The sequence below is a fragment of the Pseudorasbora parva genome, chromosome 24, assembly GCF_024679245.1.
Source record: "Pseudorasbora parva isolate DD20220531a chromosome 24, ASM2467924v1, whole genome shotgun sequence".
Taxonomy (NCBI): domain Eukaryota; kingdom Metazoa; phylum Chordata; class Actinopteri; order Cypriniformes; family Gobionidae; genus Pseudorasbora; species Pseudorasbora parva.
In genome coordinates, this window is record NC_090195.1 from 9333872 (window position 1) to 9360934 (window position 27063).

Consider the following 27063-nt stretch of genomic DNA (forward strand, 5'->3'; position numbering starts at 1 on the left):
TTTCCCCCCATTGTTTTAATTTTAGTGTAACATTATAATACAGTGCATATTTTTTAAGCAAACCAATGTATATTTGACATTTGAGGCTTAATGCTATAGAAAAGCAATCCAAGTTTTTCATCATTCAATGTAAATACTATTTCAAGGGTGTAATCGACAATTATGATTTCTGTCATAATCGTGCAGCCTTATTAACACTTTACAATAAGGTTCCATTAGTTATTATGTATTAACTAACTACCAATGATCAATACTTACATTGCAGTATTTATTCATCTTTGTTAGTTAATAAAAAAAAAAGTTAGTTGATAAAAACTGTTCAGTGTTAGTTCATCTTACCTCAGGTCCATTAAATAATATGAATAGATACATCGTTTGATTTTGAATAATAAATTAGTAAGTGTTGAGAATGTACTGAGATGTATCAAATAAAGTGTTACCTTAGTTTTTTAATTATTGTTTTATTAATACTTAGAAATGTACTATTACTGTTTTTAATAATAACAAAAAAATACAAAAATGAATAAGGGATAGTTGCAATAAATACAAAATCACAATTATTGTCACAGGGTGTTTTGGTGTTGGGTTTATGTTTCATGTTTTAAAGGGTTAGTTCACCCAAAAATGAAATTTCTTTCATTAATCACTCACCCTAATGTCGTTCCACACCTTTAAGATGTCTGTTCATCCTTGGAACACAGTTTAAGATATTTTAGATTTAGTCCGAGGCCTTTCTGTCCTTTGAATGTAAGTGTATGCACACTTGCTGTCCACGTCCAGGAGGTAATGAAAACATCATCAAAGTAGTCCATATGTGACATCAGTTAGTTAGTTAGACTCTTTTGAAGCATCGACAATACATTTTGGTCCAAAAATAACAAAATATACGAATTTATTCAGCATTGTCTTCAAGATTCGAATCGCGTGTCAAACTGGCAAACTGCTGAAATCACGTGACATTGGCGATACGAATCACGAATCAATCGGCCTCGGACTAAATCTAAAACATCTTAAACTGTGTTCCGCGGATGAACAGACGTCTTACGGGTGTGGAACGACATTGGGGTGAGTCATTAATGAAAGAAATTTCTTTTTTGGGTGAACTAACCCTTTAAGGTTTGTCATGTTTTGTCATGCACTTCCTGGTTTCGTCATGTGGTCTATTGTCATGTAATCCTCTCCATCATCCATCCCCTCATGTGTTCCTGTGTATGTCATTGGTTTATGGGTTGATTACTGTTCACAGGTGTCTCTTGTCTTGTCATTAGCCCTTGTGTATTTAAGCCCTTATGTTTGCCATAGTCTTTGTCTGTTGTTAGATGTAGTTGTATCCACTGTTGGTGAGTTCATGTTAAGCAGAGTCTTTCGTTTATTTTGCCAAGCCAAGTCTGTTTCGTGTTTTGGATTTAAGTTGTTCAAATAAAGCTGCATTTGGGTTCATCAACCTTGCCCTTCAGTGGATATTTGTTACAATTATAAATTAATAAGTTATACTTTTATGTAGTACCTAATAACTTTTTTATAAGTGTCACAAATTTTGCAAGTTAGCTGGCGTGGTTAGTATCTAAGGCTTAGGTAAATTTTTAAAAATGTTTACATTTTATGTAATACTGAACCTTAACCGTATTGGTAACATAATGAAAAACAATATTGTAGACTTGAACGGCAATACTTTCACTAATAACTCCCTTATATAACATTACTGTATTATTTTTCACTCAAAAGACCACAAGGACTCAAATCTTTAGTATGATTCAGTGAATTAGGGCTTTTGATATAACTTGCAGTTACTGTGGAGTTTTGTGGTCAGATTCTGGATTTAAAGTTCTGATAAAGTATCTGTTTTGTAACAGAGCTGTGGTCATGAGTCAACACAGGTGTCAGCTTAATGCAACAGCTCATTTCACGCTATAAATGAATGCGTTTGAATGTTTGCCAGTCGTTTGCTGTTTGGTAAACTCATTAGTCATGATTCAGATCAAGTATCGCAATGAAAAACAAAGTATGGTTTTGTAGTTATCGTTCTCATATGCCTTCATTTTTAATTGAATTTGGGAATGTTTGACAAAAATATTGTGTCCTAATGTAAAATGTGACTTTTCTATTTCGGTAAGGTGGGCTTTTAAGTCATTTTTTTGTGAGATTTAAAAACATTGTAAACTTGCTTCTCAAAACACAAATTATGTCACTTCCTCTTTTTTATTTTATTTAAAAAGTGACTTATTTTTATGTAAATTATTACCCAGTTTTAAATAAATATTTTTTTTTCTATAAATACGACTATGATGTATGAATGTACAAATAAAACAAATCCAGTTTAAATATTTATATGACTACTATGATCATGCACAGTAAATGCGTATTAAAATATCCATACATTATATGCCATCTTCAAATAATATTTTGTTAGGTTAAATAAATATACAGTTAGAATAGGCTTGTAACATTTTTTTATTGCACTTGATGCAAAAATGGTACTTTAAAACCAATATTAACATTAAAGGTAATTTAAATATTAAATATGCCTCTTTACTAACATCTATGCTTTTCATTTCTGTCTAGTTTCTCTGCTTGAAGAACATCAGGACATTTTTGCACGCCTGCTCAGAGATATTCGGGATGAAGAAGAGCGAGCTGTTTGAGGCTTTCGATTTGTTTGACGTTCGAGATTTCGGAAAGGTAAGATGCAATTTCACTTTCAACTCTCTTTTTTGAAACGCGTAGGCACACAATTATTTTGCACTTGTCCCGTAATGCACTGATATATTTACTACTTATGTTTCCAAGCATCATCAAACTGGCATGATTTACATTTTTCTTGTGATCCATCACAGTGTATGGTGTAGCTTCAGCCTCGGTCACAGATGTGGTAAAGAAAGCAGGGTTGTGTTTGACTGTCCTGACATTAGTCTGTGTGCTGGCTGTGTTTTTGTGGTGTTGCGTCTCAGGTGATTATGTTCCGAGATGCTTAGCTCTTTGTAGGCGGTCTGCTGTAATAAAGTCTCGGTGTCTGCGTCTCATCCTGCTGCTTATTTAGTCCACTGTTCAGTGTGTTTAATTAAAGATCAGTGAATGACAGCAGGGCATGTGGCACCATTTTCTAGATGTATTACATCTTCAAATTAGTTTGCATGCTTGTTGCACTTGTCTGTATTTGGGCATTTGTATGTTTAGAAAGAAAAAAAACGTGTCTAGTTTTAAAGGAGTACTAAGGAAGATGAATCTGTATTTAAACTCGGTCATTAATGTAGTAGAAATGTGAATTTTTTTTATTTATTTGGTGCTTTCTAGACTGAGAAAAGACAGAAAATGTATTTTTGTCTCATGGGGATGAAAGACTACAATTCCCAGAATGCTTCGCTGCCCTACAAGGCCACTCCCAAAACCACCAGAACAGACACTACAATTAAAAACTATAGAATAATAAATAATAAAATGCACAATCATTCGAATATACTCCAGGGTCACTCTGCATCTGAAAGTTTGAAAGGGTTTTAAATCTTCTAAATCAAGTAAAATGACTCAAAATCAAGTAATTTAAGCATGCCAAAGTCAACTTTAAACAATGTAATTTCCAAACAGCAAAATTGTGGCCAGTGAAAATGCTGAGCGGCTAGTAACTTTGGAAAACCACTAGCCACAGTGGCTGGTGAGCAAAAAAGTTAATGTCAAGCCCTGATTAGTGAGCATATTGGCCCAGGCAGATGTTTGGCCCCAGGCCTGGTACTGCACTGATCAATATAGTCAAAAAAGCCCCTAAACCCCAACGGCCTCCCAATGCAACCTCAGTGACCTCTTTGTTCTCTCTCACCTGCTGTGAAATGTGAGCATCTGACATTTAATTCTGAGTGTTGTGTGATATTGTGAGTGATCATATGCTATTTCTCTTCAGGGAGGTAAAGATGTAAACAGCAAGCCATCAGTTTTACAGTAGCGTATATATTGCCAAAGGTTTTTGGATGCCTGCCTTTGCATGCACATGAAATTGAATGACATCCCATTCTTAAACCCTATTCGGACGGGGTTAGATTAACATGGGGACGTGGGTGTAAAGTAGTTTTACCTCTGGACGTCTGCAATATTAATGGGCAATTCACACAGGATAAGACATCTCAGTAAAACTAGCAGAAGTAGGAGGAGTAGCTTGCTTTACGCACCACAGTAACCTCCTTGTCATCATGTGTGTACGACGTTGCTGTTATCACGTGAGAAAACACACAACATGAGCACCAGTCTGAACTCCGTCTCCTATATATATATATAGGGAAATACTAGAGGTTTGCCACAGAGTTGTCCCACCATATATAACGCAACCGAACACCTCCATGCTCGCAAAACGCACTTTTTTTAAACTTTTAAACAGGAAATGACAGAGTTTTACCATACATTTTTACAGCAGGTCTATTTGAACGAGACATTTGAATGACAATGTCCATAATGATTACCGAGATGGCACATTCGGACAGAACTAAAATCACAGAGAACCTCTGGTAATAATTACTTTACCACCACATCCCCATGTTAAACTAATCCCGTCCGAATAGGGCTTTAATCTGTAGGGTTTAATATGAAGTTGACTCACCCTTTGCAGCTACAACAGCTTCAACTCTTCTGGGAAGGGTTTCCACAAGGTTTAGGAGTGTGTTTATGGGAATTTTTAACCATTCTTCTTAAAGCGCATTTCTGAGATCACGCAATGATTTTGGACGAGAAGGCCTTGCCTGGAAGGAAGGGACCATCAAGGGACCATCCCCAAACTGTTCCCACAAAGTTGGGAGCATGAAATTGTCCAAAATGTCTTAGTATGCTGAAGCATTAACAGTTCCTTTCACTGGAACTAAGGGTCTAAGCCCAAACCCTGAAAACAACCCCACACCATAATACCCCTACACCAAACTTTACAATTCGCACAATGCAGTAGGGGCAAGTACCGTTGTCCTGGCAGCCGCCAAACCTGTCCATCGAATTGCTAGACAGAGAAGCGTGATTCAGCACTTTAGAGAACACCTCTCTTCTGTTCTAGAGTCCAGTGGCGCCGTGCTTCACACCACTGCATCTGACGCTTTGCATTACTCTTGGTGATGTAAGGCTTGGAAGACTCGGCCATGGAAACCCATTCCATGAAGCTCTCTACGCACTGTTCTTGAACTAATCCGAAATTTGTAGGCCTATTAAATCTGCAGAAAGGTGGTGACTTCTGCTCACTGTGGTCCTCAGCATGCGCTGACCCCGCTCTGTGATTTTTCATGGCCTTCCACTTTGTGGCTGGGTTGCTATTGTTCCCAATTGCTTCCATTACCAGTTGACCGTAAAATATTTACTAGTGAGAAAATTTCACAAATGAACTTATTGCACGGGTGGCAACCTTTCACGGTACAATGCTTGAATTCACTGAGATCCTGAGAGAGTGACCCATTCTTTCACAAATGTTTGTAGAAGCATCTGCATGCCTAGTTGCTAGATTTTATGTAAATGATTGGAACACCTCAATGATTTGGAGGGGTGTCCCAATCCTTTTGGCAATATAGTGTATATTGTTGGTAGTGCTTGGTGCCCTATAAAATGCAACCCCTGCTGCGTCAGGACTCGTTGCAGAAAGCTAATGGAGTGCCAAAATCGACCATTTGAGTGAACTGCCACTCATTTGAGGTATTTCATCTCCCCATCTATCCTAGTATGCATTAAAAATAGATATGGTTAATAAATGTTTCCAAAAGCTTTTTTGCAATGTTGGAGTTATGCTAATGTGTCTTTTGGCAAAGAAATGTAGTTTGCCTCTTTTGTGCATGCAAGGGACTCATGGACACTTGACCCTGCTTATATATAAAGTGCAATGTTTAGACAGTTTGACACCATTTAGTTCAATTTTATTTCAATGTAGTAGAGCTTATGTCATGTGATCTTGTCCACAGCTGCATCCCGTACACCCACATCTGTCGTTTCTCTTATCTCATAGTCTATGTATCACAGAAGGGAAAAAGTCTTCACACACACATTTAGAAACCCTGTAAGACATCACCGATTTTTTCCACATGACTGAAAAAACATCTGTCTCATTCATCTGACACTCGCTATGGGCAAATCTGCCAACACTTGTTTTATCACAAGTGCATCACAAATGTTCTGAAAGCAATTTTAATGGGAAGTTTGGAGTAAAATAACATTGGCACAGTAGGTCACAAAATAATTGCTGTAAAATTGCTTTAAAAATTAGAGAAATATAAAGGTTAAATAAATATCTTTATTCTTACATTTTTAATGCATTTTTCATAAATTTTTTTTGTAAATGTATAAGTATAAATATAATTTAATAAATAAAATACATAATGTATTAAATAAATCAATATTTTAAACTGTTTATCACAGTAAGCAGTTGTATTAAATCTACATCAAGTTTGCATGAATTTTGATTGAAATGATTTCCTTTTTTACACATATTTTTTAAATCTGTTTTCATCTGTTTCTTTGTGCCTGTTGTGATGACGTGATTCCTGGCTGATAGATCGTAACGATTGATCTCCAGTAATAAGCTTTTGCGCTTCAGGGCTGTAAGCTTGATCGATGTTTGTCTATATGTTTACAGCCACGGTGACAGCTCAACTAAATCATCCCTTTCATAAACCTCCTCCTTTCTCATTCATTCAGCTGTTCTCTTGCTTTCTGTCTCATCTATTCATCCATTGATAATTTCTCTTTGCTAAATGGCTAATTAGGACTTATTATTTCAATTAAATGAAATGGATTTGTTTCAAGTCAAGTACTATTTAGCAGGTGCATTTCATGGAAAGTCCCTCTGGGGCATCATGGGAAAAAATTGACCTTATTTTAAAATGCTACTTTTCTGATTGTGAACAATTCACTGATGGACAAATATTTTTCTTCTCATTAAATGTTCTATTGCACACAGAAATTCTAATGCAACCAGTGTAGTTTGAATTGAATTTTTTTTATTGTATAAAAAAAAAAAAAAAAAAAAAAACTTAATACTTTGTGCTTTTATTAATTGTTCTTAAATTGATTTAAAAATTACTTTTATTCTTATTTTCTGTTAGTAATTTTAGTGCTTCAACTTAAACATTTTTTTGTTGTGCCAATGCAACATTTATCATTAAATGTTTAGTTTAAGTTTTTCTATATATATATATAAAAACTTTGTGACATTTCAGGCTTCAAACATAAAGACAACTGTATTTCAAACTTTTTTAACAAATCAAAAACTGAAAAATTGGTTAATACTTTGTAGCGCCACCTTTTGCTGCACTTACAGCTGTAAGTCGCTTGGGTAAGTATGTCTCTATCAGTTTTGCACATCGAGAGACTGAAATTTTTGCCAGTGTTGAGCTGATAGTTTAGAGGGACGGCCAGGTCTTGGTATCAGTATCTCGGACCTGCCTGGTGTGTTCCTTGTTCTTCATGATGCTCTCTGCGCTTTAAACGGACCTCTGAGACTATCACAGTGCAGGTGCATTTATACGGAGACTTGATTACACACATGTGGATTCTATTTATCATCATTAGTCTTTTAGGTCAACATTGGATCATTCAGAGATCCTCACTGAACTTCTGGAGAGAGTTTGCTGCACTGAAAGTAAAGGGGCTGAATAATTTTGCACGCCCAATTTTTCAGTTTTGATTTGTTAAAAAAGTTTGAAATATACAATTAATTACGTTACTCTTCATGATTGTGTCCCACTTGTTGTTTGATTCTTCACAAAAAATTACAGTTTCATATCATTATGTTTGAAGCCTGAAATGTGGCAAAAGGTCGCAAAAGTTCAAGGGGGTGAATACTTTCGCAAGGCACTGTATATTTATAGCACTTACATGTGATGTAATAATCGAGCTTGCATGCTTGATGTGCCTTATCCCATGATGTTAGTGAAACATCAGTCATGTGATCCCATCATCAGCACTTCTACTCTATTCTGAGCCACATGCTGCTGACAAATTAATGGAAATAAGTTATGACATCTTTGCTTCTGCATTTTCAGTGCACAGGCTGACTTTGCATACTCCTAAATGTCCGTTAGTTTGGTGAACCTTGAGCTTAAGTGGCGAAGTCTCTGAATTTCCTAAAGAATTGTGTTGAAATGAGTCACCAGCGAATCTTTTGGGTTCTTGTGAATGTCATTTCTTAGAAAATGTCAGTGTTGTTGAGGTGAAGATGGATGCATATTTAGCACTGTAAATGATCAGATCTGTGAGTTTTTACCTATGTCGGATGCGTGTAGGCTTTGGGGAAGATAGAAGATCAGAAGACAGTGTCACTCAGACAAAAAAAAAAAATCACTCAGAATATAGAACCTATAAGAGACAAAGTGGAGAGCATCTGTCCTGCTATTGGATTTACATAGTTAAATACATCACTGCCACTAAGGAGAACAATAGTAATCAATAGCTGCTCACAATTTTTCAGCTTGTCACTCTATTAATTTGTCTCTTTGCTACTTTTAATCACTATATTATGGACCATAAATGCACAAGTAAGCCTGCAAATATGCAGACATACTCCTGAGGGTGAAGTGCCCTTCAAGGCTCTTGTTCATGAGCGGATGTGGGGCTTATTGAGTATCGAGTGACAAGGTTTTTCAATAATGGATGCAGAGTGGTTGTTGCTGCAGAAAATCATTTGTGGTGGTCTGTCTGTAAAAACCTAGTAAGCTGCTTAACAGACGGGATGTTTAGGCATTTTGATGCTCCATATAATAGTAACATATACTTATATTTCATTCCGATAAAATTGACAATTCAGTGTGTGTTCATTACACTGTCTACAACAGACAAGACCATTGTCGCTAAATAGCTAAAGACTGTCTACACTGAACACAACAAAGCGTCCGCTGCAAAGCATTTGTTCTTCCTGTCAGTACATCATAAATATAACGAAGCATTCAGTGTGTAGACAGAATCATTGTTTATAAAAAGCTGTATTGTTTTTAGTTGCGCCACCACGTTAATGTAAGGTGTTAGAGTAAAATATTAGCTTAGCAACATATGCTAACAGCAAACCGTATTAGAAAAAAGTGCAGGTGTTATACAGCCATGCAATCTCACCACACAATGTAAGACATGTTAAGCTGAATGATGGCAAACTGGAATCATTGTTTAGTTGAGTGTTAGAGGTTCAGGCCTGAGGGGTACAATGTCGGGATGTGTCAGGGCTCTTTGAAAGGGAACTATACAGCACCTGACATCTGCTATTAGTCAAGAGTGTGTAGCGATGTGAAGTGTTAGGCTCTCGGAATGAGCACGCACCATATGAAGGAGGCGTGTGTGTCAAGCGCTCTGACTCTCCTCAAGGACACGCATTGATGATACCCTTGCTCTCACGGCGAATTAGCATTTTTCCAATTTCTCCAGTAATGTTATTGGATTGTACTCCTTATTGGGAACCTATAAGGCATTACTTGCAGGTGTGTATACCTGTGTGCGTACTTATGTATGCAAGAGATTTAACTTTTCTCTCTCTCTCTCTCTCTCTCTCTCTCTCTCTCTCTCTCTCTCTCTCTCTCTCTCTCTCTCTCTCTCTCTCTCTCTCTCTCTCTCTCTCTCTCTCTCTCTCTCTCTCTCTCTCTTCTCTCTCTCTCTCTCTCTCTCTCTCTCTCTCTCTCTCTCTCTCTCTCTCTCTCTCTCTCTCTCTCTCTCTCTCTCTCTCTCTCTCTCTCTCTCTCTCTTGTGTTGTTTTTGTGTCTGCTTGGCTGTCTAACCTAAGTCACAGAGTCACATGCCCCAAACAGAGAGCTGTAAACTGCTGGAAAGCATTCACACTTCCTCTTTCCTCACTCGTCGACCTCTTACTACGTGGCGTTCCCTGAAGGTTGAGTTGCGAGCTTACTCACACTTCCTGTGGTCGACTAATGGGGCCCCATGACGGAGGGGATGGGGTGTGTGTTTAGACGAAGCGTGCGTGTAGACACCAAACCCTTCTTGAGACCCTTGAACATCTGAAGTCACTGGGAGAACTGGGCTCTCAAAAAATTACATTAAATTACTGTCACTGGTCCTTTAGCTAGTGTGTATTGTTGCTGTTTGAGTATAAACAACATCTGCAAGGTTAGAAAGTTTAAAGCAAAGGGAGATATTCTCATTTTAAATAAATACATTTCTACGGACTACAGCAAATGGCCAGTAGGGAACTACAGCCTTTTCCTCCAGACTACAATATTTACATAAACCCCTCCTTCGAGATTATTAAATAAGGGTGGAGAGGCCATTTTGCAAAGCCGACGAAACGCTGTTATTTTCATCCGGATTGTAGGTCCACTTTGTTCAGCCTTCCTAGGGACGGGGGAGTTAGGGATCAATGGTTAAACTTTAAATCTTGCTCTCTGTGCTGCACATTTTCACGGAGGAAAATGGTCCCTGCAGCGTACGGTCACATTAAAACATTCAGTGATCAACTGCCAAATTCAAAAATGTAAATCTGCTTTAGCGCGTTGATCTGGCACTGAGCCAGAGATTGAGAGAGTGAGAGACTGACTTGAGCTCACTGTTTTTAAATGTTTATTTTAGGTTTCATACACTTCAAATTACATTACACAATTAGAAAAATGTCACATATCAGGAGAAGTGGATGATCTTAGGTTGTAAATCCATCATGCCCCATCTCCGTCACAGACCGTCAGTGTTTTAACATATAACGGCGGCCGGACGCCCACAGCCTGTGATAACTTTACCGAACAACTAACACAATCATTTTCCACCTGGTTCCCTCACGTTATGTCACATTACATATATAAGGTGAAGTGGATGATCTTGTGTTGCTCCGTCCAGCAGGCTCCGTCAGTGTTGTAACAAACATATAAAGGCGGGAACTAGGAGGTTAGCCAATCAGAACACAGCTGGGCCAGCTAACCAATCTGAGACCATTGCGTATTTTTGATAGCCTAGAAATCTAGACGCACCCTAGCGGCAGCAAATCTAATCTGACACGAGTATCGTCTAGCAACTCTCAATACAGTTCTCAATACAGTTTAAACTCTCAATACAGTTCTCAATACAATTCTCAATAAAGTTTTCAATACAGTTCTATCAATACAGTGCTGTAAAAACTAAAAAAAACTCTGGTCAGGCCAATCACATTGTGTATAGACTCGTGGGCGGGTCGAGTTGCGCTTGCGTCCTAGTAGTAAACACAGAGGCTGGCGAGTGGCGGTCTTTCGAATCAGCTTTGACCGCGACTCTGGAAGACTTGGAGTTAAGCTTTTCTCTGAGAAAAGAACAAAGAACGACACTGAAATCATTCTTAAGAAGGGAAGATGTGTTCTGAGTTTTGCTGACTGGATACGGCGAAAGTTTAATCTGTCTTCTAGCTCTGCTTCACCTTCGTTGCTCTGGTTGGTTGTAGCGCTATCAATGGTGAGTTTGTCAGGCTATATTTTTGAGGGACCGGCTTCATAGAACCCGGAAACCATCAGACCGCTTTTACAAGGAGGGACAGAGCAGTGTAGAATAAAGGTAATATATATATATATATATATATGAAAAATAATGCAATTTTTTAAAAACAAAGCATGAACACGTTACAGTGCACCCCACAAACACCATCAGGCCTTCGAGAGAGTTTTTTTTACTATCCCTTTAATATTTCTCTGTCGTGAACCCTGTCAAGTGAGGCATGCTGATTTGCTGCTTTTGTGTTTCAAATTGGTCATATTTGAGCTTCAATCAGGTTTTAATTAGGATCATGGTTATTCGTTAACCATTAGTAGTTAGTTAACTAAATAGTTAACTAAATAGTTAACTAAAACCAATTTATATTTATATATATATATATATATATATATATATATATATATATATATATATATATATATATATAAATAATTTCAGCTGGGTGAAACATTTCAAATTTTCATTTAGTTTAACTTCATGCAATACAAACTAAAATAAAAATTAATTAAAACATGTAGGCATAGAAAAATAATAACTAATAAAAAAATTATAAAATGTAACAAAATTATTAAAACTAAAATTAAAATAAATAAACTATTACAATTTTAATTTAAAAGTAACAAATATAATAGTATCTCACTGTTACTAAAATAAAACTGGAACAAAGCTTATATGTATACATCATTGTCATATTTATCTTAATTATCATATATTTACTGAAATGTAATTAAATCTGAACAACTTCTAAAGCTGCTTGCTTCCTCTCCAATGTTTCTCACTGAGAAGATTAAAGGCAGGTGTGTGTTTTGGTGTGCATGGTTCCTTGCTGTGGTCCGTGCCTTCACAGATGGGACTTTTTGCAGAGCGCATTTAACCCTCTCAACATAACCGCTAAGGGTCCTGTGTGAAAATCTGCAAACATCAAACACTGTACCACCTAAGTGTCCTATTTACACATCATGTTCAAGCTGCATATCTCTTCAAAGTGGGCTGCAAAGACCATTTTTTTCAGTCTGTAGTGGGCGCTCGGTACAAAAACACAAAAGCCGAATCGTGTTTGAAGCCGCTTGAGCTGTTTGATCCTCGGAAGCGTGGCATTGCGAGGCTTTATAACGAAGGTGTCATTTTTAAAGCCAATAAGAGATATTTTTGCTTGCAGATTTGAGATTTTCTATTCCAGCGAATCCCCAAGCCATCTGTTTGGATCCCAGTCAGCTCCAGTGAAGCTCAAAGCTGTGTGCTTTAGAAAAGATGTCCTTCCAAGGCCTTTTGAACAGTTCTTCAGTAAGACTTTCATGCGGGTCTTAAGCACTCTACTGAAATGCAGCCAGGAACAGATTTTTAGGAACTGTTTCGAGTCCGCCGTACATGAAGGATAATACATACACGCAATATTTTTGCATAACTTCATCATAAAAATGCCACAGAAGGAACTTCAGCCACACAGTATTGTTTATGTGTTTGTGTTACTGTATAAGAACAGGCTACTACAGTTAGTTGCCAGTAATATTTAATAAATACTTATAGAATATACACAACTTTATATATTAACTTTCAGTTAAATATTGTTTCTGCAGGTTACATCAATGCACTAGTAGCTCTCAAAAGTCTTTATGAGTGACTCATTGAATCATTCATTAAACCGATTTGTAAAAAATGGCAATTCATTCAGGATCGAAACTAGTTATAAATGAATCATTAAATCATTAATTCAACAGATTTGTAAAAAAAAAAAACGCCAATTCATTCAGGATCGAAACTAGTTATAAATGAGTCATTGAATCATTCATTCAACTGATTTGTACAAAACGGCAATTCATTCAGGATCGGAACTAGTAATAAATTAGTCATTGAATCATTCATTCAACCAATTCAGGATCGAAAATGAATTATTAATGAGTCATTGAATCATTCATTCAACCAATTCTTTCAAACATGTTGATTCATTTTGAATGCAGGAGCGAAATATGCTAGTCTCTGAATCATTAACTTAATAGAACTGATTAATTGAATCATACATTCAAGCTGCTCTTTCAAAAACGCTGATTCATTCAGTGTGCAACACTTATGCTGCTTTGTTTGGAAATATTTTATAAGCAAAAAAGTACTAGAAATATTGTGTGCAATTTTAACATATTATTGTAAAAAAAAGGGAATCACCTATCACACTCTCGATTGTGTTGTTTTTCCGATTGTAATTCTATGTTTGTGTAATATTGCTTAATAAAGCCATGAAAAAATCTAATATAATGTGTACATGTTCATTAATATGCTTTGCAATACATGTGTTTATGGGCTTCTCAGCAAATATTGGTATATGCTGTTATTTGTGTTTGATCATTAGCGCAATATGCTAATTACTTTTTAAATCAATTGCATATAAAACATGCATATTATTAGGAGCATAGATGTCAATCCGTGACTGATAACTAATGTTCCTTGAAAGTATAGTGATGTCATCAAAATAGAAGTGAAAACATGACAGATTGTACACCACCATTATGATTCCATCTCGTCATCACGACATTCAGTTGAAATTCCACTTGCTCTGCATATACTCAAATAACGGTCCTATTTTTGTTCCTAAAGGATGATGCCTCAGGGCTTATTCTCTTGGCTGTGTGGGCAGCGTGTGGGTGCGGGAGAAGCTGTATTTGGTCTCATTTGGTTGTGAAACATAAATGCAGAAAACGCTGTTGATAAGTTATCATTTTCATATTGTGATAAAGATCTTGGGTTCATGAGGTTCCCTTATATAACCGTCATATACGGTCTCATATTAGAGTGTCCTGTTTAAATTAGATTGATTTACATTACAAGGAAATTATACATTTGCACAAAAACGAGATACAGCAATAAGCTGAGATCATGTAGGTCATAATAGCAGCTGTTTCCTCTCGAGTCGGATCCACCTGGCTCACATCAGTGTTAGCATTTGGGTTTTCAGCGAAATATTACTCAGGACTTGTTGTGAATATGTTGCCACGTGTGCACTGGATCTGTCTGTGCAGTGTTGTTTTCACCTCCTAGAACATTGGCGTGGAGTTTAGGATGAACTTGCCAAAATGGTGATATTGCAAACACAGTTGTAAAGGCCAGAAAGTAAATTTCATCCTGTTCATGAAGTTTATGTTTTTGTCTGGCTAAGAAATCTATCTGCAGATGTTCTAATGTTTTGTACAGTATCGTTATGAAAACATTTTAATCTCTTCTGTGGAACAAAAAGTAAAAAAAAAAAAAAAAAAAAGAGAAGATGAATCATAACTCGGGTCATAAATACAATGGCTAAATTCCAAAAACAAACCAAAAAATGTGGATAAAAGTATTCCACATGACTTTATTGTGAAAATCTAAAGATGTTATTTACTCATAATCAACTCCTTTCGGTGACCTATAGAACTTGAGAACAAAATGTGCACCTGATCATTTAGTCAGTAAGAACTGTAATTTGTTAACAAATCAGTCAGATTTGTGAATCATTTCTTCAGTCTGTGAACTTGATCAACTGGATCACTGTGAAAAAAAATGGTTCAAAAGAAGTCAGTAGCTGCATCCAAAATCACATACTTCCCTACTGTAGGTGAAAACAGTATGTGACAAAAGATGCATGTCCCAATCCAAAGCACTCATAAAAGAGTAGACAAAAAGATCCTGGATGACCTACTACTTCCTGTGAGATTCTGAAGTGTGCATACAATGGACACTTTACTATCCCATGAGGCCATGGCATGGGAGAGGATTTGTGAACGGCAGTGAAGTGGTAGAGCAATTGGCAAATGTAGAATGTCTGGATTACATTCGTACACAAATTCATACAGAACATACTTTTAGTGGTCATCATGACTCATGAAGTAAGCTTATTCAAAATAAGTACCTACTCAAAAGAGTTTGAGATTTCGAAACCAGTGAATTTGTGAACAAATCAGTCAGATTTGTGAATCATTTGTTCAGTCCAGTGTGCGAACTGGATCAACTGGTTCAGTGCAGAAAAAAAAGTTCAAAAGAACAGTTAAGTCACTGATCCAGTTCTTGAGTTTAACTCACTGACTCAATGATTTGGTCACAGAATAATGTTGTTGCACTATATAAGATTCAAACATTTTTATTTGTACTCGCTTACTGTTATAGCTACTTCATTATCCCTTCAGGCGATTGCTGGTTGGAATCAGATGTATTATTTTGGAATTGAATGGGAGCTCTTAGTACACAGAATTTGAGTTAGACAACAGGTATGGATGATAGCTGACTCTGTTTATGGCCTGAAGAGTTATAAATGAAGGAGTGGTTTTTAATATGCAAATGTGCGCTGTTCATTTTCAGTCATCTCATTCTGGCTGGGCATGTCGTTCTTCAAGTTAAAACATCTGTAAGTGTATTCTGCTGTGGTTTTTATTTATAAGGCAGTATTGCACTATGTCTGAGCTCTGCATACGGTACATCCATGATAGCACAGATGAGTAAAATGAATAATTAATCTGCATAAAAATGGAAAATGTAACTGAATTAAAAATTCATTCCATTGTCATGTTAGAGATCACCGTCACAGTCATGGGACCCATTAAACAACTTCTGTTCCAAATGTCAGTCGGATGTCCTCTGCGATCTGTGAATGACATTATATTAAGCTCCAGTGATCCATAATCACGATCTGGAATCTAAAAGTAAGGGACGCTTCAGGAACGAGCCTGCAGGAAAACCACAAAGAGGGAGAGATAAGAGAGTGGATATAAAAGTCTGCAAGCCATAATGGACTTTCAGTTGAGTCTATAAGAGACAACGCTTGTCTACTTTTAGACAGTGGCACAGAAATAGACCACAAAGGCTGCTGGGGTTTTTAACATCTGATTGAAGCTCATAATTAAACATTCACTCTTACTGAGTGCAAAATTACAGTACAGGGTCATTATGTAGGATATCAGCAGGGATTAGAAAGAGGTTTTTACAGCATTTTTACAGTCAAATTGATGTGAGTTTTGAAGACTAGTTTTAAATATTCATGCTAACTTTCTCTGTGGCTTGTGTTTTTATGTGAAATGCTTTAATACATAATTTTACATCATAAATACAATCATTTGACATAAATTAATAACTTTCAAATCGATTAATCACATCTAACATACGTTTGTAAATATATGTTTGTATGTACACACACATATTAATTATATATTTACAAACGTTTGTTAGATGCGATTGAGTAAGGGAATAAAAACCCCGGCGGAGGGGTCTTGCATCACTCTGAAGGGGTTTATTCTGCGATAAAAACCGGCTGGGTGAACATTATCGCGCTTATTTCACGGCTACTAGCCTCATATGAATTAGACACAAAATATTGTCTTGAGATTACATATTTTATTAGCTCTTACGCAAAGCTCCTGCGAAGAAAAACAGTTCCAAAGGGCTTTAAGCCTTTATCTATTGCTGAAGATTTGTTTTTACCATATGCTAAATGTTGAAATGAATGCTGAAAGGGTTAGTTCACCCAAAAAGAAACTAAGCCTATCATTTACTCACCCTCAAGTCATTATAGGTGTATATGTAATTCTTGCTTTAGACAAATAAAACTCGGAGTACAAATTTTATATTTAAAAAGTCCAAGCTAATGTTAATCCCAGCAGTAGTTGTAGCTGTTTTTGAAGTACATAAAAAATTAATCTGTCCATCAAAAAACGTGCTTCACACGGCTCTGATGGGTTAATAGAGGCCTTTTGATTCTATTCGATGCGTTTGTGTAAGAGAAATAAGTAAACCTTGAAGTCTTCCATTGTAACTCCTGGCGGTTAAGTGTTTAACAGCCATAAGATGGTGCGAGAGAGTCAACAACAGCGTTAAGCATAGAAGTAGTACCAGTCAAGATCACTCGTAGTAGTACCCGGATGAGCGGGTGTTATCTGGGAATAGCATACCGCTGGAATGCGCGATTGACCAATCAGAATCAAGTATTTCACAGAGCTGTGTAAAAATCGTGATTAATTGATTTGACAGCACTACAATTATTACAAACACAAAGTGCCAAATATATTTGAAATATAAAACAATGTAAATTATTAATGTTATTTTTCATTATTTTACTATGAATCAGAATGCAGTGAGCATGATATTGGTTATTGATTATTGGAGTATGATTATTGGACTGGATTGTGAACAAAGATGCTTTGTCCTGTAACATGATGAATGTAGAAACTGGTTGCAGTATATATTGATAAGGTAAAGCATAGATTAAAATATATAATATATAATATTTCAAGACTGTGAAATCACAACCATTGCAAAACCTTTAAGTTTGAAGGATACTGATTCTGTTTATTTGAAATAAAACATATATAATGAAGCATATACTTTTAGAAGGTTGACTTGACATTCTTAAACTTGATTTTATATGACAAAAAGTGCATTTTGCCAAGTCTTTTTAAAATATATATATTTTTAAAGATTTTTACTTGCAAACATATGGTTGTCAGTTCTGTATTTGATTCCCTAATATGGCTTCATTCATACGCAGTTCAGTTATTTATGGGATTGACAACTACATATAACCAAACTCACACCTGCTAGGAGTTAAACTTTTTTTAATATTTGCATATTATTTGACTGTCCAGTAAATATGAAACTGTTTGTACTCATTGATCTGGTGTGTGTGTGTGTGTGTGTGTACACCTGCGTGTATTTGAATAGATCTTTCCAGTGACCTTGGATGTGGACGTGATGCCATCAATCTGATTAGTTTATCTGTGTCATGCTCTGTACTTGAGACATTAAAGGGCAGGGGATAGATGAGACCGCTGAAGACAAGATGTGACAGACAGGAAGCATGCTCTTGCAGTTTGATGATAGATGGGAGATGATATGGGTGGCACTTTCAACAAATAGTGTACAATTTGCTTTTGAAATGTAGCTAGTTTTAAACGAGCTTTGTTTTAAATAGATGTTTATTTAATTTTTATAGCTAGAAAATAATGGTCACAAAAATCCAGCTGTATTTAGACTTGTCCCAAATAATGTCCTGATATAATACAATAACATTTAGACTTTCTGATGTTGACAATCCACATTTTCCGAAGGTTAACCGCCTCCTTTCACTGACAAAAGGCTGACATATGTAAATTTTAATCAGATGGTGTTTAAAAACACCAGTAAGTTTGGATCTCCCTGGGAGTCCCTGGTCCTGGGGCCTGTGATTCTACAGCAGAGACTGCGGTTCCCTAATGTGTGTTAATTACATTGTGCAGAGTTGTTCTTCAACTTGCTTTCAACTTTGTTTAACTTGCATCAGAAAATCTACTATTGTGAGGAAGAGTTCCCAATGACTATATATATATATTTAGTACTGTGCACTAATATTGTCATGTTCAAGAAACCAATTTGAAATGATTCATTTACAGTGGGTAAGTATTTCAAGTATTTAGTCAGCCACCAATTGTGCAATTTCTCCCACTTAAAAAGATGAGAGAGGCCTGTAATTTACATCATAGGTACACTTCAACTATGGGAGAAAGAATGAGAAATAAAAAACAGAAAATCACATTGTCTGATTTTTAAAGAATTTATTTACAAGTTATGGTGGAAAACAAGTATTTGGTCAATAACAAAAGGGCATCTAAATACTTTGTTACACTAACAAACGTGCATCTAATACCATTTGTTGGCAATCACAGAGGTCAAACGCTTTTGCCACATAAGTCACCACAAGGTTTTTACACACTGTTTCTGGTAGTTTGGCCCATTCCTCCATGCAGATCTCCTCCAGAGCAGTGATCTTTTGGGGCTGTAGCTGGGCAACATGGATTTTCAACTCCCTCCAAAGATTTTCTATGGAGTTGAGATCTGGCAAGTCTTGTCGCTTGTGTACAAATTGACCTAAAGTGCCGCTGAAATATATTTCTAATCAAGATTTTTTACAAGAAATGGCTCATTTTAATCCCACCAGCTTTTGTGATAATGTTTCAGTGAAAAACTAAACTTTCAAAAAGTATTCTAATATTCACAGCTTGGTAAAGCCCATTGAGTCAATTTTTGCAAAGACATGTGTTGTCACCTTGTCATATGAGCTTCACCTGTGACTAATAATGGATCAATTAGGTCTCAAGTGTGTATAAAAAGAACCCCAGTACACTAGACCTTCACATCAACTGCAACTAGACCTCTGCAAACATGCCTAAGATTCACCCTGAGACTAAAGTTTTGATTATCAAGAGGCTGAAGACCAGATCCACTGCTTATGTGGCAGACACCTTCTATGTGTCTCAGCGTCAAGTACAGAGGATAAAAAAAAAGATTTGAAGAGACTTGAGACGTTTTTGACAAGCCCAGGTCAGGCAGACCCCGCAAGACAACTGCTCGAGAGGACCGTTTGTTGGCTCGAAAATCCAAGGCCAGCCCATTTTCCACTGCAGCAGAGCTCCACGAGACCTGGTCACCTGAAGTACCTGTGTCAACCAGAACAGTTTGTCGGATTCTGTCTCGAAATGGCCTCCATGGTCGAATCAGTGCCCAGAAGCCAGCACTAAACAAAAGACAATTGAAAAGCCCAAAAAGCCAAGGCCCACAGCCTGCTAAAAGGATGGACGCAGGAAAAGTGGCAGAAGGTGGATTTTTCAGATTAATCTTCTGTTGAATTACACCACAGTTGGCGCAAATATTGCAGGAGACCTACTGGTGACCGAATGGATCCGAGATTCACCCAGAAAACAGTGAAGTTTGGTGGCGGAAAAATCATGGTCTAGGATTACATCCAGTATGGGGGTGTGCGAGAGATCTGCAGGGTGGAAGGCAACATCAATAGTCTAAAATACCAAGAAATCTTAGCTACCTCTTATATTACCAACCATAAAAGTGGCCAAATTCTGCAGCAGGACGGTGCTCCATCGCATACTTCCATCTCCACATCAAAGTTCCTCAAGGCAAAGAAAATCAAGATGCTCCAGGATTGGCCAGCCCAGTCACCAGACATGAACATCATTGAGCATATGTGGGGTAGGATGAAAGAGGACGCATGGAAGACGAAACCAAAGAATATTGATGAACTCTGGGAGGCATGCAAGACTGCTTTCTTAGCTATTCCTGATGACTTCATCAATAAATTGTATGAATCCTTGCCAAACCACATGGATGCAGTCCTTCAAGCTCATGGAAGTCATACAAGATATTAAATTTGGATCTCACAGCACCACAACTTAATTTGCTGACATATTTTTGTATTTGCAGTAAATTTGTTCAATTTCTGTATAGGCGACAAAACTTTTGTCTTGCCAAAATTTGACCTTTCTGTCTTGATTAAGTGATAAATATTTTTTCTGTGAAAATTACTTATTTCAGTGCATTAAACATCATTTTGGAGGGTTTTAGCTTTTCACATGAGCTATTTCTAACACCAATGAATTAATTAAAAGTCAGGTTAATATCAGGTATTTCTAGAAAATAGATAAGCGACAAGACTTTTGTCAGGGACTATATATATATATATATATATATATATATATATATAGCCTAATTCACAAAATAATCTCTCTCTCTCTCTCTCTCTCTCTCTCTCTCTCTCTCTCTCTCTCTCTCTCTCTCTCTCTCTCTCTCTCTCTCTCTCTCTCTCTCTCTCTCTCTCTCTCTCTCTCAAAAAAAAAAAAAAAAAACGGCACAGAACAGGAAGACCAAAAATGGAGCTGGTGCAAACTAAGCAAAGGTTACTTTCACTTTTAAGAGGCAACAGACCATCAGGCCATGTCTCGTCATTGCAAAATAAATAAATAGCACAGAGCTTTTCAAATGACAAAATTAAAACCTTCTAAGTGTTCTAAGGAAAATGACAATGCTGTATTTAGAAAAGGGAAGGTGCATTGAGTGTTAAAAACAACTGGCATAGAAAGAAAAGTCCCGTTATTTCCAGGATATGATTGTATCATAAAGGCTTACATAACAGGCTGAAAGAGAGGAAAGGGTGGAAACAGTATCTAACAGGTGGCATGCTTCAAAGACCCCCTGTGAACCCAGCAAAAGTGAATCCAGGGTGGATCAATGACCGTAGACTTGTTTCCAAAGGATTCCAGCAATCGTGGGAATGTTTTTCTCTCGTTGAGAGGCTACATAAAAGAGTTTCTGTTTCTTCTAAAAGTGTGCAGAGATTAAAGTTTTCAGGTTGGCTTGTATATTTACTGAAGTGACAGCAATACGATTTCGGTATGACTCTTAAGTGTGCTCAGTGAGTCTGCTTGAGTCTAGTTTCATATTCTAAAAAAAAAACATGAGGCCTTTCTCCTATTCATAATTCAATAGACAAAAAAGCGAACAGCGAAATGAAATTTTTTTTCACAGACCTTTTTAAATAGGTCAAAACAGCTTGAACAAAAAAGTAATTATATTGAAAACAACAAAATATATAATTTATAATTAATCAGTTTATATAAATTAACATTATATATATATATATATACACTGATTATATACACACACATATGTTAGGCAGCAAGTGAAAAAAAAATTCTGAAAGAAAAAATTCTGTCATTCTGAAGGAGTTATTATCCTTCAGAATGACATTTGCACCTTTTTCTCCATTTGTCGGAGCCGTAGTGTACAGAACAGGAAGCCAGACAAACTATTAATCTCTTTTAACTGTATTATAATTTCCTGCATTTGCATGTGTGTCTTTTATCAGCGGTGATGTGTCTGAATCCAGTATCTTTAAAACGCATACATTTTCAGCACGTTTACTGCCAAACCAGGTGGAACTTACTGTGACAGGCCTGAATACAAATCATGTAATTTCCGTTTTGATGTGTTACATTATAGCGAGGTGCTGATATGAGGGTGGAAGGGTGGAAATCCCAGCTGAGATTTCCCAAACGCAGCATGCGGTATATGATACAACTGAACAGACTGCCTGCTTCATATTCCACCAATGTGTACTTTTGGGTTAATGAGGTTACAGAAAACTTCTCCTTTTGTGTTCCAATAAAGAAAGAAAATCGTGTAAAATAAAACACTGATTATGGGAACTACCGGGGTCCTTACTGTCTATACGATTTTAGATTCCCCCAAACAATTGCAAACCCAACACATTAATTCACAAAAGGCCAAACTGACTGATCCGTTCTACCTTCAACAGTGCAGATGCATTATTTCCCTTGAACATACCAATCTAATTGCACTTAAGATCAAATCCATTGGATCAGATCTCTTCGCAAGACTGAATCTTGAAAGACAGGATGAGCATCTTTCTCTCTTATTTCTCAGCAAAGTGGTCAGAGTAGCGTGCATGGATTGACGGTTGACTCAGTCTGTGCTCTGTATTTGTAATGTAATTCAGTTGTCATGCACACAGACGTCAGCTGAGCTGGTGTGATTGCAATTGATTTCTGAACACTTCTTCCCTAGACTCTACGGGTTAATTAAACCACCCATGTGCTCATCATAGATATGGAAATCTCTTAAAAAATACACCTGCAAATTATGCAACATGTTATATTTTTTTTACATTTTCATATTCGTTTAAGCGTGCTTGATTTTGTTTGCATTTGAATGCACACCTGTGCACCCGGTGGTAAAATCTGGCATTAATGTGTTGAATCAAATGATATGAAGAGCTCCATGATTATTGAGCACTCATAAGCGGCTCTGTGGAAGATCAGAGAGGTGATCGTATAGAGAGAGCACAAAAGATAATGAGGAATCTTTCAAACTTTTCATGTCAGAGGCTGCTTTGCATGTAAACCTGAATGGCATTGAAATGTTGATGCACACTGACCCCTACTGGTACTAATGTAGCACTGCTTGTATTAATGTCTTGAAGATGATGTGTTCTTTTTTAAGTAACATTATTTGTTATAGCATTTACAAACAAATTACATCATATACTACCGATTTTTCTATAATAATAAGGTTTTAAAAACAAGGCCTGTTCATATTTGAATGCATGTAAATGACCACAAACACACATTTTCATGTTTTATGGGGACTTCCTATAGATATAATGACTTTTATGCTGTACAAAATGTGTCTACTATCCTACTACACTAACCCTAACCATCTCAGAAAACTTCCTGCATCACTTAGTGTGATTTATAAGCTGATAGAAACTAAATTAAGCTTATTAACTAAATTGTCCCCACAAGGACATTTGTGTGTTGGAAATAATGTGTGTACCGGGACACACACACACACACACACACACACACACACACACACACACACACACACACACACACACACACACACACACACACACACACACACACACACACACACACACACACACACACACACACACACACACACACACACACACACACACACACACTTTATTTAAATGTCAATTTTTACATTTTTTTAAATTTAAATATATATATATATATATATTTTTTTTTACATTTAAAACTTTGTTTAATGACCCCTAAAGAAAAAAAAAATCATAATCAACAAATGCAATGATAACTGTCTGATTGTATGACTTGACAAGTTAACAAAATAATGAGTATTTTTTATTGTCTTTTTCTCTTAGGTTATGGACACACTGTCCAAACTCTCTCATACACACATTGCACAGCAGACTGGAATAAGGTACAGTATATTAAAACAAGATGAAATGAAAAATTTGAACTATTAATGCATATAAAGCATATTTTTTCTCTCCCTCTTTCTATTCTAGGCCATTTCCCACAGAAGAGAGTGTTGAGGATGAAGACATTTATAACCATCTAGAGGATCTGATAGAGTGAGTTATATTTTTTCTTACATTGCTTGTCTTCCTCTGCAGAAACAAGATGATTTTTCAACCTCCGGCTCATTTTACGGTATCTGTTAGGAGAGATATAGGAGCCTCAGGCTGGCGCACACAGGAGTACTTACTCTAGGTTGATGTTAACATGTTGAGTCATGGCATAATGTGTGGCACACACAGACCCGCCTCCTGTAGATATCCTCAGATACATATGTGTAAAAAATGATGGTCGTTAGGGAAGCTTTTTCCACAATGGGATAATAAAAAGGTAACTAGAATGTACAATTCCAGTCTAACGGCCCTATCACAGTCTAACGGCCCTATCACACACCTGGTACAATGTGATGCCAGGCACACAAGGTTTTTTTGCTAGTTTTTGCGTGTATTCTGAGGCAAATGAAATAGACTGCACCATTGACCAACAAAAACCTGGTCTAAAGTCAATAGCGCAGTATTTTTTTATGTTATCTAAAGTCTGTGTTAGTAATATGTGCCTATAGGCGGGTGCACAATCCGTGCACACTCTGCTTATTACGAGACGCTGATTGGTTTATTGCACATTACGCCCAAAACACACCCATGACTCATTAAGAGAATAGGGACAACCCTTTTAGACCATGAGCCTGGCGCGCCGGCCATTTTTTCTGTATCTTTTTTTCTATATCTTAAAATTCTCAGAAAAAGTCAGAATTGCAAGTTATAAACTCAGATGTAAGAAAAAAAAAAAAATTAAACTCCTTTTTTCCCCCTCAGTATTGTGATATAAAAAGTCAGAATTGTGACAAAGTCATGATTACCTTTCTTAATTAAAAGTATATATCTTACAATTCTGACTTTTTTCTCTCAATTCCTAGTTTGTATCTCACAATTCTAAGAAAAAAGTCAAAATTGCTAGATATAAACTAGAAATAGTCCAACTTTGAAATATAGTCAGAATCCAAGAAATATAGTAAGAATCGTGAGATACAAACTCGTAATTGCGAGAAAAAAGTCAGAATTGCGTGATATAAACTGTATAAACTGGACATAGTCAGAATTTGAAATTGTGAGTTAAATAAATAAACTCCAAATACAGACTTTTTTTTTTTCACAATTGCCAGTATATTACTCTCAATTCAGACCTTTTTGAGATATAAACCCACAATTGCGTATGAGTTATACATTGTATGAATAAAGTCAAAATTGCAAGATAAAAAGCCGTAAGTACCTTTTAAATTTTATTTGGGGGAAACAAGCTTCCATATATAGCCCTTAAATGTCACTTTATCAATATTGTTCGATTTTTCAGAAGGTGAAACAGTTCAATTTAATTCAGTTGTTAACATGACAATGTATGTTTTTTCCATAAAATTGTAATATGTCTGCTAATTTTAGTTTTAGTTAATGACAGAAGCACTGCTTCTGATGATTTTTTCTTCTTCTGAGTAACGGGCCATACAGTTTAGCAACACGTAGCAGAAATGTCTGCTCTCTTCATATGATATGTTTGAGGATTTGATATTATGCGTAGCAAATATTGATGTTGCTGTCACTATGTTTTGGCTTGACCTCATCACATCTGTTAAACACACACACACACACACACACACACACACACACACACACACACACACACACACACACACACACACACACACACACACACACACACACACACACAGGCCCTCTAGCAGGGTTGTTTTCCTCATGTGATGGTTTGTTCATATGAAACGTGTTTGCTGAGTGCTTTTCCCTGGAGGGTGATGTGCCAGTACGATTTTGTCCCTGTCAGAAAGAGACTTTTCCTTGAAGGCATTTTGTAATAGATTCAAACTACACAAATGGTTAGGAAAAGAGATCAACAGTTTCTTTCTCTTTTGTACCCATCTGGAGAACATATTCTAGTGATTTTAAGGCCTGACTCAGCTATAATTTCTCTTTAGCTGTAGCTAAAAACCGTGTGTTTAATTTAGACTAGGGAAATATTATCGTTTTAAAACCCTCATGAGCAATTTCATGGAGAGGTTTTTTCCTCCATATATCGAATATGCCGAAGCATTTAAACACATTGAGCTGTCTTGTTTTCTGTTCCATCATCCATCTATATCTCTATGCTAACTAAAAAGTGTATATGCTAAACTAAACCTTTGGAGAATCACTGAATGTTGTTGATCTGTGTCTCAGTGAAAACGGTGTTGAAGACGAGGAAGATCTCTATGACTGTGTGTATGATGATGATGAGGGTGGAGAGGTGTATGAAGACCTGATGAAGGTTGAGTTGGTGCAACCACAGGTGAGCTAACCAAAATGCTTTTACAATGAATGTTTAGGTTGGCGGGTCATAAAATGCACTCTCGCTCTCTTTCTTTTCCTGGTGTAATTACAGAAACAGGCTGAGACGGACATCAGGAGCTGCTGTCTAATGGAAATCAAACAGACTGAGGAGAAATACACAGAGACGCTGGACTCCATTGAGAAAGTGAGGCTTTTTTATAACTGCACAGCCAGACCCATTAATGTGATGTGTGAGATCTGCCAAGTGTCTGCAAAATGTAATGGGACATATCATTAACTTTGGTATTTTTATTGAGACAGGTACAACCATGGATTCATATTGTTACCATGTTTAGATCAATGTAGCTTACCATACAAAATGTCAGTAGTTGCTGCCAAAGTACCATAGAAATTACAGTTATTGTTACAATTCCCCCAAGATGACTTCAAAAGAAAGTCAAAATACCAGACAAATTCTGAAAATATCCTATCGCATTTATGAATTATAACTAGTAACATAAAATGAAGATATTTTAAATAAGAAAAAATATTTTATTATTATAAAATGTTATTTATTATTAATATTATTTATTTATTTATTAAAGAAGTTAAAATGACAGAACAATTCTGAAAATAATCTTTGCTTTAAACTATTAAAAATAGTATCGTAGACACATTTATAAACTATAACCAATGCTAGCATAGTATACATA

At 36.5% G+C, this 27063-nt stretch overlaps 1 protein-coding gene across 1 annotated transcript in view; it reads left to right on the plus strand.

Moving 5' to 3' along the window:
- Positions 1-27063, plus strand: part of LOC137063623 (guanine nucleotide exchange factor VAV3) — an 86441-nt gene that overhangs the window by 16644 nt on the left and 42734 nt on the right. Inside the window, exons 2-6 of the mRNA XM_067434872.1 lie at positions 2563-2679; positions 23879-23937; positions 24026-24091; positions 26261-26369; positions 26463-26555. Of these exons, the coding sequence (XP_067290973.1) occupies positions 2563-2679; positions 23879-23937; positions 24026-24091; positions 26261-26369; positions 26463-26555 (444 nt within the window). The remainder of the gene's footprint in view (positions 1-2562; positions 2680-23878; positions 23938-24025; positions 24092-26260; positions 26370-26462; positions 26556-27063) is intronic.